This window comes from Saccoglossus kowalevskii, chromosome 6 (genome assembly GCF_978046115.1).
Source record: "Saccoglossus kowalevskii chromosome 6, keSacKowa6.1, whole genome shotgun sequence".
Taxonomy (NCBI): domain Eukaryota; kingdom Metazoa; phylum Hemichordata; class Enteropneusta; family Harrimaniidae; genus Saccoglossus; species Saccoglossus kowalevskii.
The window spans coordinates 42,110,005-42,122,234 of record NC_140646.1 but is presented as its reverse complement, the minus strand read 5'-3'; the positions used below and the strand labels follow the sequence as shown (position 1 = coordinate 42,122,234).

The following is a 12,230-nucleotide window of genomic DNA, read 5'->3' as shown; positions in this document are numbered from 1 at the left end:
AATTTATTTTATTGACTGATATTATAGGTAGTAACTACATATAGTGTGGTGGGTCTGTATATTGAACAAATTGCTAGAAATGCATGCAAATAATTATTATGTGCAGTGTATGTGACTCACCATGTGATGTGGTGTGGACGGTGTACCATTATTATGTGCAGTGTATGTGACTCACCATGTGATGTGGTGTGGACGGTGTACCATTATTATGTGCAGTGTATGTGACTCACCATGTGATGTGGTGTGCACGGTGTACCATTATTATGTGCAGTGTATGTGACTCACCATGTGATGTGGTGTGGACGGTGTACCATTAGTATGTGCAGTGTATGTGACTCACCATGTGATGTGGTGTGCACGGTGTACCATTATTATGTGCAGTGTATGTGACTCACCATGTGATGTGGTGTGGACGGTGTACCATTATTATGTGCAGTGTATGTGACTCACCATGTGATGTGGTGTGGACGGTGTACCATTATTATGTGCAGTGTATGTGACTCACCATGTGATGTGGTGTGGACGGTGTACCATTATTATGTGCAGTGTATGTGACTCACCATGTGATGTGGTGTGGACGGTGTACCATTATTATGTGCAGTGTATGTGACTCACCATGTGATGTGGTGTGGACGGTGTACCATTATTATGTGCAGTGTATGTGACTCACCATGTGATGTGGTGTGGACGTTGTACCATTATTATGTGCAGTGTATGTGACTCACCATGTGATGTGGTGTGGACGGTGTACCATTATTATGTGCAGTGTATGTGACTCACCATGTGATGTGGTGTGGACGTTGTACCATTATTATGTGCAGTGTATGTGACTCACCATGTGATGTGGTGTGGACGGTGTACCATTATTATGTGCAGTGTATGTGACTCACCATGTGATGTGGTGTGGACGGTGTACCATTATTATGTGCAGTGTATGTGACTCACCATGTGATGTGGTGTGGACGGTGTACCATTATTATGTGCAGTGTATGTGACTCACCATGTGATGTGGTGTGGACGGTGTACCATTATTATGTGCAGTGTATGTGACTCACCATGTGATGTGGTGTGGACGGTGTACCATTATTATGTGCAGTGTATGTGACTCACCATGTGATGTGGTGTGGACGGTGTACCATTATTATGTGCAGTGTATGTGACTCACCATGTGATGTGGTGTGGACGGTGTACCATTATTATGTGCAGTGTATGTGACTCACCATGTGATGTGGTGTGGACGGTGTACCATTATTATGTGCAGTGTATGTGACTCACCATGTGATGTGGTGTGGACGGTGTACCATTATTATGTGCAGTGTATGTGATTCACCATGTGATGTGGTGTGGACGGTGTACCATTATTATGTGCAGTGTATGTGACTCACCATGTGATGTGGTGTGGACGGTGTACCATTATTATGTGCAGTGTATGTGATTCACCATGTGATGTGGTGTGGACGGTGTACCATTATTATGTGCAGTGTATGTGACTCACCATGTGATGTGGTGTGGACGGTGTACCATTATTATGTGCAGTGTATGTGACTCACCATGTGATGTGGTGTGGACGGTGTACCATTAGTATGTGCAGTGTATGTGACTCACCATGTGATGTGGTGTGGACGGTGTACCATTAGTATGTGCAGTGTATGTGACTCACCATGTGATGTGGTGTGGACGGTGTACCATTAGTATGTGCAGTGTATGTGACTCACCATGTGATGTGGTGTGGACGGTGTACCATTAGTATGTGCAGTGTATGTGACTCACCATGTGATGTGGTGTGGACGGTGTACCATTAGTATGTGCAGTGTATGTGACTCACCATGTGATGTGGTGTGGACGGTGTACCATTATTATGTGCAGTGTATGTGACTCACCATGTGATGTGGTGTGGACGGTGTACCATTAGTATGTGCAGTGTATGTGACTCACCATGTGATGTGGTGTGGACGGTGTACCATTAGTATGTGCAGTGTATGTGACTCACCATGTGATGTGGTGTGGACGGTGTACCATTAGTATGTGCAGTGTATGTGACTCACCATGTGATGTGGTGTGGACGGTGTACCATTAGTATGTGCAGTGTATGTGACTCACCATGTGATGTGGTGTGGACGGTGTACCATTAGTATGTGCAGTGTATGTGACTCACCATGTGATGTGGTGTGGACGGTGTACCATTAGTATGTGCAGTGTATGTGACTCACCATGTGATGTGGTGTGGACGGTGTACCATTAGTATGTGCAGTGTATGTGACTCACCATGTGATGTGGTGTGGACGGTGTACCATTATTATGTGCAGTGTATGTGACTCACCATGTGATGTGGTGTGGACGGTGTACCATTATTATGTGCAGTGTATGTGACTCACCATGTGATGTGGTGTGGACGGTGTACCATTATTATGTGCAGTGTATGTGACTCACCATGTGATGTGGTGTGGACGGTGTACCATTAGTATGTGCAGTGTATGTGACTCACCATGTGATGTGGTGTGGACGGTGTACCATTATTATGTGCAGTGTATGTGACTCACCATGTGATGTGGTGTGGACGGTGTACCATTATTATGTGCAGTGTATGTGACTCACCATGTGATGTGGTGTGGACGGTGTACCATTATTATGTGCAGTGTATGTGACTCACCATGTGATGTGGTGTGGACGGTGTACCATTATTATGTGCAGTGTATGTGACTCACCATGTGATGTGGTGTGGACGGTGTACCATTATTATGTGCAGTGTATGTGACTCACCATGTGATGTGGTGTGGACGGTGTACCATTATTATGTGCAGTGTATGTGACTCACCATGTGATGTGGTGTGGACGGTGTACCATTATTATGTGCAGTGTATGTGACTCACCATGTGATGTGGTGTGGACGGTGTACCATTAGTATGTGCAGTGTATGTGACTCACCATGTGATGTGGTGTGGACGGTGTACCATTAGTATGTGCAGTGTATGTGACTCACCATGTGATGTGGTGTGGACGGTGTACCATTATTATGTGCAGTGTATGTGACTCACCATGTGATGTGGTGTGGACGGTGTACCATTATTATGTGCAGTGTATGTGACTCACCATGTGATGTGGTGTGGACGGTGTACCATTAGTATGTGCAGTGTATGTGACTCACCATGTGATGTGGTGTGGACGGTGTACCATTAGTATGTGCAGTGTATGTGACTCACCATGTGATGTGGTGTGGACGGTGTACCATTAGTATGTGCAGTGTATGTGACTCACCATGTGATGTGGTGTGGACGGTGTACCATTATTATGTGCAGTGTATGTGACTCACCATGTGATGTGGTGTGGACGGTGTACCATTATTATGTGCAGTGTATGTGACTCACCATGTGATGTGGTGTGGACGGTGTACCATTATTATGTGCAGTGTATGTGACTCACCATGTGATGTGGTGTGGACGGTGTACCATTAGTATGTGCAGTGTATGTGACTCACCATGTGATGTGGTGTGGACGGTGTACCATTATTATGTGCAGTGTATGTGACTCACCATGTGATGTGGTGTGGACGGTGTACCATTATTATGTGCAGTGTATGTGACTCACCATGTGATGTGGTGTGGACGGTGTACCATTAGTATGTGCAGTGTATGTGACTCACCATGTGATGTGGTGTGGACGGTGTACCATTAGTATGTGCAGTGTATGTGACTCACCATGTGATGTGGTGTGGACGGTGTACCATTATTATGTGCAGTGTATGTGACTCACCATGTGATGTGGTGTGGACGGTGTACCATTATTATGTGCAGTGTATGTGACTCACCATGTGATGTGGTGTGGACGGTGTACCATTATTATGTGCAGTGTATGTGACTCACCATGTGATGTGGTGTGGACGGTGTACCATTATTATGTGCAGTGTATGTGACTCACCATGTGATGTGGTGTGGACGGTGTACCATTAGTATGTGCAGTGTATGTGACTCACCATGTGATGTGGTGTGGACGGTGTACCATTAGTAGCTAAAAGATAATCATTGTAAACATCTAACAGAACCCAGGATCCTATTTCATCATCATCAGTCAGTCTGGTCACTTTAGAAGTTTCAGTATTGACCAATATCAATTCCTGAAACAAGATATTTGATATTTGACTAGTTTAAGTAATCATACAAAACATGGAATCATACAGTACAGTTATTATCTGAATGTGACTGGCTATGGCAAGTCTGAAGAAACAACAATTTTATTTTAGATTTTGAATTATGAACCTCAATTGACATATAATTTGAAAATGTTTTCAATTCAAAATTCATTCACTTGATTCATTCATTCATTCATTCAGTTGGCTCAGCAAAACCATAATGCCTTGTGCTACTGAAAGTGAATGCTTCAACACTGATTAAAGGGGAACTAAATAGAGCCTATTTTGGTGTTTGTATTTATCAAGTTATGTATATTGATTATAAATTTGAAAAAATAAAATAAAAAAAATGATTATCTTCAGAGTTATGATGATTTAAATATGAGAAACCATAAACCTGCGAAGGACTTTCGTTTGCGCCATCTTGCCATAAAAAAAACGCCCTCATGAGGTATAAACAGGTAAGGTAACAAAGCATGATGACAAAATAGTATCTGATTAAATATAAGCAACTTAGGGAGCCATAGCTGGCTGGACTGGTGAATTGACTTCTAGTCTAGGTTGTTTCGACTTTTACGTTAATGTTATTTACAAGCATATCAACATTGATTGCGATTGATCGAGACAGGCATTTTGTTTTGTTTTTTGTCTAACTGTCTAATAAATGCTGTTTCCAGTACTGCACTGTGCGGCGTGCAAATTATTCAAAGTATGGATGCTGGAGTATGAAATCTTGAGTTCGTAGGGTGGTGGTGGAAACATTTTCGTCCATGTATTCACGGGGCTGCACTGGCAAATCATGGGACAAGTGTCACAGGAACACCAAGCAGATTGTTCACAGACTTCCGTGTAATTTGAAATATAACTTTCATCCGAACAAGGGGCATCGTCGACGATATACTCTCATTACTCACACTGGACTAATCTGAATCGTCACAGTATACCGTACTTCCCAGATCATAAGCCCGTAGGCATGAACACGTAAAGGAAAGGTAAGGGATGAGCTTGTACTCGAGGACCAACTCAGAAAAAATGATTTTGTTTTGGGGTTAAACACTGTAACCATCTTGCAAACAACGAAAAATTATCCAAAAAAAATATTCGTTCACCACGCCGGGCTCGGGAAAATAATACTTATTTTTGAAAAAAATGCGTCATTGATTTGAACGATACTTACAATGAAGAAACAAACATGTTCATAAAAAACACACACATTTTATTACAATACGATTTACATACCGTCTGAATTTACGGTGAAATAATGGGTAGGGTCTGTGAGGAAACAGTGGATGAAGGCATTTATCATTATCTTCGTTTTGGTATGTTTTCGATCGTACGCAAACTCTCGACACAAAACAATTTTCCACCATGAGGTTTTTCAGCACGATTTGACCTGGAACAACTTCCTTTGACATAACAGGTCATGTCTTTCATTAACCAATCAAAATGATGTGTCGTAATGATGAAATTTTCCGATTATTGACGATGATTTTTTAGCGCAATGCGGAAGTGAATTACCGCAATGTTAAAATGCGATCTGTAGCACTGAAAAAACGATGATTTTTTTCCCTAAAAACTGGCGATTCGTAATTTCCGAAATATAAACGACGGTTAATAGTAACCGTGGGTAAACTGAGTGTGGAGGAAGAATTTAAACACCTTTCTTGGTCGCCAACATGTCTCATCGTTCAAACCCTAGGCCTTTCATGATAGTCTCAAAGTAAACCATGCCCAATAACCAGGTACACGCCTTGACGATCACATTTTTGGTTTTTCGAAGGCTACTACTCAAAGAAATATGGATTACTCCAGAATTGCAACATCGATGTTCATCCTGAGTAAATGACAGAATAGAAACGATGCGAATCACGTTGTGTACGTTCGCCATGCACTCTGAACTTGAAATTAATGCGAGTTTTCTCATAAAACTAAATACATGAACCAAACTAACATGCCAATCACGATTATTATGAAATGAAACACACCATTTACACGCATATTTTAAAGAATATCGTCGACGCCCAGTAAAAACACACTGGGCTCATAATCGTGAATGCCCTCAACTCGATAAATACAAAGTAAAAACATAGAAATTGGCTTCATACTCGGGAGGGGCTTACGATCGGGGAAGTACGGTACTTTAACGCAATTGGGCTTTCACTCTCAGAATACTGTGGTTCAAACGCATAAGGCTCTAACCCAAGTTTTAAAAAGCACATTGTGCATATAAAAGTTGAGTTTATACTAATAGTACACAATGCTTGGCAGCACGAATGGCTATGTACAATGGCGTATACGAATGCGATCAGATACTAAAACGTCATAGCTTTGAAAAGTACCCGGATGTTAAATATGTTCGTTCGTTAATTATTCCCCTCCATGAATGGCCTCCATGGCAAGCACTTCAAATGTCTATCCAAGCTACAGTTATAATTAAAACAAAATTAAACCACTGCAATATTATTTCGAATACAGTTTAGAATATACACAACTATAAATTAAGGCCGCATTCAGGTTCGCTTTAAAAAGTAGACATACCCTTTTACTTCTCCAGATGGAGCTCAGTACCAATCTTTTACTATCACTTGTCCAGCATCTGAACGATAGATTGGTCAGAAACAAACCTGGAAACTCACCATTCCCTGTAATAAATTACAATGTATACAATGATTATATCGTGGCAGAACAACCATGTAAACAAGCAGCCTATCGGCTGAGATAGCTCCGCTGTTAGCAAGGCACATTTCAATTAAAGAACTGAAGACATCATTAGAAAATGAACAATATGAATAGTATCAAAGCAATCGGACTGACAGTTTTTAACAAGAAGTCGAAAATATCACTTTTTACCAAAAATTACAAAAATATTCACCAAAATAAATTAATTAGAGAATTGAAGATATCATCACAAAACGAACAAATCTGAGAGAGGTCCACATGTAGTACCTATATATGTAATATCAAAGCAATCGGACTTACAGTTTTCAACAAGAAGTCGAAAATATCACTTTTACCAAAAATGACAAAAATATTCACCAAAATTAGAGAATTGAAGATATCATCACAAAATGAACAAATCTGAGAGAGGTCCACATGTAGTACCTATATATGTAATATCAAAGCAATCGGACTTGCGGTTTTTAACAAGAAGTCGAAAATATCAGTTTTTACCAAAAATGACAAAAATATTCACCAAAATTAGAGAATTGAAGATATCATCACGAAATAAACAAATCTGAGAGAGGTCCACATGTAGTACCTATATATGTAGTATCAAAGCAATTGGACTTGCGGTTTTTAACAAGAAGTCGAAAATATCACTTTTCACCAAAAAATGACAAAAATATTCACCAAAATTAGAGAATTAAAGATATCATTACAAAATGAACAAATCTGAGAGAGGTCCACATGTAGTACCTATATATGTAATATCAAAGCATTTGCACTTGCGGTTTTTAACAAGAAGTCGAAAATATCAGTTTTTAGCGAAAATGACAAAAATATTCACCAAAATTAGAGAATTAAAGATATCATTACAAAATGAACAAATCTGAGAGAGGTCCACATGAAGTACCTATATATGTAATATCAAAGCATTTGCACTTGCGGTTTTTTAACAAGAAGTCGAAAATATCAGTTTTTACCAAAAATGACAAAAATATTCACCAAAATTAGAGAATTGAAGATATCATCACGAAATAAACAAATCTGAGAGAGGTCCACATGTAGTACCTATATATGTAGTATCAAAGCAATTGGACTTGCGGTTTTTAACAAGAAGTCGAAAATATCACTTTTCACCAAAAAATGACAAAAATATTCACCAAAATTAGAGAATTAAAGATATCATTACAAAATGAACAAATCTGAGAGAGGTCCACATGTAGTACCTATATATGTAATATCAAAGCATTTGCACTTGCGGTTTTTAACAAGAAGTCGAAAATATCAGTTTTTACCAAAAATGACAAAAATAGTCACCAAAATTAGAGAATTAAAGATATCATTACAAAATGAACAAATCTGAGAGAGGTCCACATGTAGTACCTATATATGTAATATCAAAGCATTTGCACTTGCGGTTTTTAACAAGAAGTCGAAAACATCAGTTTTTACCGAAAATGACAAAAATATTCACCAAAATTAGAGAATTAAAGATATCATTACAAAATGAACAAATCTGAGAGAGGTTCACATGTAGTACCTATATATGTAATATCAAAGCATTTGCACTTGCGGTTTTTAACAAGAAGTCGAAAACATCAGTTTTTACCGAAAATGACAAAAATATTCACCAAAATTAGAGAATTAAAGATATCATTACAAAATGAACAAATCTGAGAGAGGTTCACATGTAGTACCTATATATGTAATATCAAAGCATTTGCACTTGCGGTTTTTAACAAGAAGTCGAAAATATCAGTTTTTACCAAAAATGACAAAAATATTCACCAAAATTAGAGAATTGAAGATATCATCACGAAATGAACAAATCTGAGAGAGGTCCACATGTAGTACCTATATATGTAGTATCAAAGCAATTGGACTTGCGGTTTTTAACAGGAAGTCGAAAATATCAGTTTTTACCAAAAATGACAAAAATATTCACCAAAATTAAAGAATTAAAGATATCATTACAAAATTAACAAATCTGAGAGAGGTCCACATGTAGTACCTATAGATGTAATATCAAAGCAATTGCACTTGCGGTTTTTAACAAGAAGTCGAAAATATCAGTTTTTACCAAAAATGACAAAAATATTCACCAAAATTAGAGAATTAAAGATATCAACATGAAATGAACAAACCTAAGAGAGGTCTACCCAAGGTACATATACACCAAGTATCAAAGCATTTAGGCTTGTAGTTTTCAAGAAGAAGTCGAAAAAGTAAAACATTGACACGGACGACGGACGACGACGGATGACGACGACGGACAATCACTCATATGATAAGCTCCGCTCGACAAAGTCGACAGCGGAGCTAAAAACAGGGTCCAAAGTTGTGGACAACCATGTGAAAGACAGGGTCCAAACACGTGGACAGCCATGTGAAAGACAGGGTCCAAACACTTGGACAACCATGTGAAAGACAGGGTCCAAACACTTGGACAACCATGTGAAAGACAGGGTTCATACACTTGGACAACCATGTGAAGCACATGGTTCATACACTTGGGCTACCATATGAAAAACGGGGTTCATACACTTTGACAACCATATGAAAGACAGGGTACATACACTTGGACAACCATATGAAAGACAGGGTACATACACTTGGTCAACCATGTGAAAAACAGGGTTCGTACACTTGGACAACCATGTGAAAGACAGGGTTCATACACTTGGACAACCATGTAAAAGACAGGGTCCATACACTTGGACAACCATGTGAAAGACAGGGTTCATACTCTTGGACAACCATGTGAAAGACAGGCTTCATACACTTGGACAACCATGTTAAAGACAGGGTTCATACACTTGGACAACCATGTAAAAAACAGGGTTCATACACTTGGACAACCATGTGAAAGACAGGGTTCATACACCTGGGCAACCATGTGAAAAACAGGGTCCATACACTTTGATAACCATGTGAAAAACAGGGTACATACACTTGGACAACTATGTGAAAGACAGGGTTCATACACTTGGACAACCATGTGAAAGACAGGGTTCATACACTTGGACAACCATGTGAAAGACAGGGTTCATACACTTGAACTATGTGAAAGACATGGTTCATACACTTGGGCAACCATGTGAAAAACAGGTTTCATACACTTTGACAACCATGTGAATCAAAGAAAGCTTAGAAAGAACTCCCATGTGCTGAGAGTATTGGAGACACATTAAATATAATTCGAAATTACTTAGCTGAAAACTAATTATGCAAATCAGAAAATTAAAATGAACAGATTTGAGTGTAATACTAATGAGGTCTGCGCAATGTAACAGAAAATCTATGTTTCCAAGTTTAATTGAAATGTGATTTGAACCAAAAAATTATGAATTATTATGCTTATTAGAGAATTAATATGAACAGATTTTTACCCTTAACTAATTAGGTTTGTACATTGTCCTAGAGCATTTTTGTACTAAGTTTCATTGAAATGGAATAATTAGTACTTTAGATATCAGTGTGAAAGCTTAAAATTGGTTAATTATGCAAATTAGGTAATTAATATGTACAGATTTTAACTCACAATTATCCAGGTCTGTCTATTGTCCTACAGCATCTATGTACATTCATTGATATGTGATGTTTAGTACCTGAGATATCAGTGTGAAAGTTGGTTAATTATGCAAATTAGGTGATTAATATGCAAAAATATTTACCGGAAACTAATTGGGTCTGCATAATTCTAGATTCATTGAAATGTAATGATTAGTACTTTAGATATCAGTGGAAAAGCTTAAAACTAATTATGCAAATTAGGTAATTAATATGCAAAATTATTTACCCTAAAACTAATCAGGTCTCTGCATAGTCCTAAAGGATCTATGTACCAAGTTTCATTGAAATGCGATGATTAGTACTTGAGATACCTGTGGAAAAGCTGAAAATTAACTAATTATGCAAATTAGGTGATTAATATGCACAAATATTTATCGGAAACAATCAATCTCTGCATAGTCCTTGAGTATGTAAGTACAAAGTTTCATTGAAATGTAATGCTCACTACTCATATCAAATGCTGACAATTAATTAATTATGCAAATTAGGTAATTAATATGTACTGATATTACCATAAAAACTATCAGGTCTGTGCAGTGTCATATGACATATATGTACCAAGTTTCATTGAAATGTGATGATTAGTACTTGAGATATCAGTGGAAAAAACGAAAATTGACTAATCATTATGCAAATTAGGTAATTAGTATCCACGGATTAGTACCAAAAACTAATCAAAACCTAGCATTAGTTCAGAGCATGTATGTACAAAGTTTCATCAAAATCCAATGAGTGGTTCTTCAGATATCAGTGGAACAATCATGGAACGGCTAAAAATCAGCTAATTATCATGCAAATTAGGTAATTAATATGCATGGATTTTTACCAAAAACTAATCAAGTCTGCGCATATGTTCAGAGCATCTATGTACCAAGTTTCGTCAATATCCAATGAGTGGTTCTTTAGATATCAGTGGAAACGTCATAGAACAGCTAAAAATTAGCTAATTATCATGCAAATTAGGTAATTAACGAGCATGGATTTTTACCAAAACCTAATCAAATCTGCGCATTGGCCCAGAGCATCTATGCACCAAGTTTCATCAAAAACCGATGTATGGTTCTTGAGATAGCAGTGAAACAGTCGGACACACATACACACATACACACACACACACAGACACACTAACTGCAAAGACTCCCATTATGTGCTTCGCACATGGGAGTCAAAAACAGGGTACATACACATGGACAACAATATGAAAAACAAGGTCCAAACACTTGGACAACCATGTGAAAGACAGGGTTCATACACTTGGACAACCATGTGAAAGACATGGTTTACACACTTGGACAACCATGTGAAAGACAGGGTTCATACACTTGGACAACCATGTGAAAAACAGGGTTCATACACTTGGACAACCATGTGAAAGACAGGGTTCATACACTCGGGCAACCATGTGAAAGACAGGGTTCATACACTCGGACAACCATGTGAAAGACAGGGTTCATACACTCGGACAGCCATGTGAAAGACAGGGTTCATACACTTGGACAACCATGTGAAAGACAGGGTTCATACACATGGACAACCATGTGAAAAACAGGGTTCATACACTTGGACAACCATGTGAAAAACAGGGTTCATACACTTGGACAACCATGTGAAAAACAGGGTTCATACACTTGGACAACCATGTGAAAAACAGGGTTCATACACTTGGACAACCATGTGAAAAACAGGGTTCATACACTTGGACAACCATGTGAAAAACAGGGTTCATACACTTGGACAACCATGTGAAAAACAGGGTTCATACACTTGGACAACCATGTGAAAAACAGGGTTTACACACTTGGACAACCATGGTACAAACTTATAATTAATGAATACATGTACAATGCTATTTCCTAAATAACTGAAT

At 38.5% G+C, this 12,230-nt stretch overlaps 1 protein-coding gene across 1 annotated transcript in view; it reads right to left on the bottom strand.

Annotated features, from left to right (window-relative positions):
- LOC100378934 (acylamino-acid-releasing enzyme-like) overlaps window positions 1-12,230 on the bottom strand; it is a 94,916-nt gene that overhangs the window by 46,769 nt on the left and 35,917 nt on the right. The window contains exons 11-12 of the mRNA XM_085500557.1: window positions 6,665-6,768; window positions 3,971-4,111 (exon numbers count right to left, since the gene is read on the bottom strand). Of these exons, the coding sequence (XP_085356683.1) occupies window positions 3,971-4,111; window positions 6,665-6,768 (245 nt within the window). The remainder of the gene's footprint in view (window positions 1-3,970; window positions 4,112-6,664; window positions 6,769-12,230) is intronic.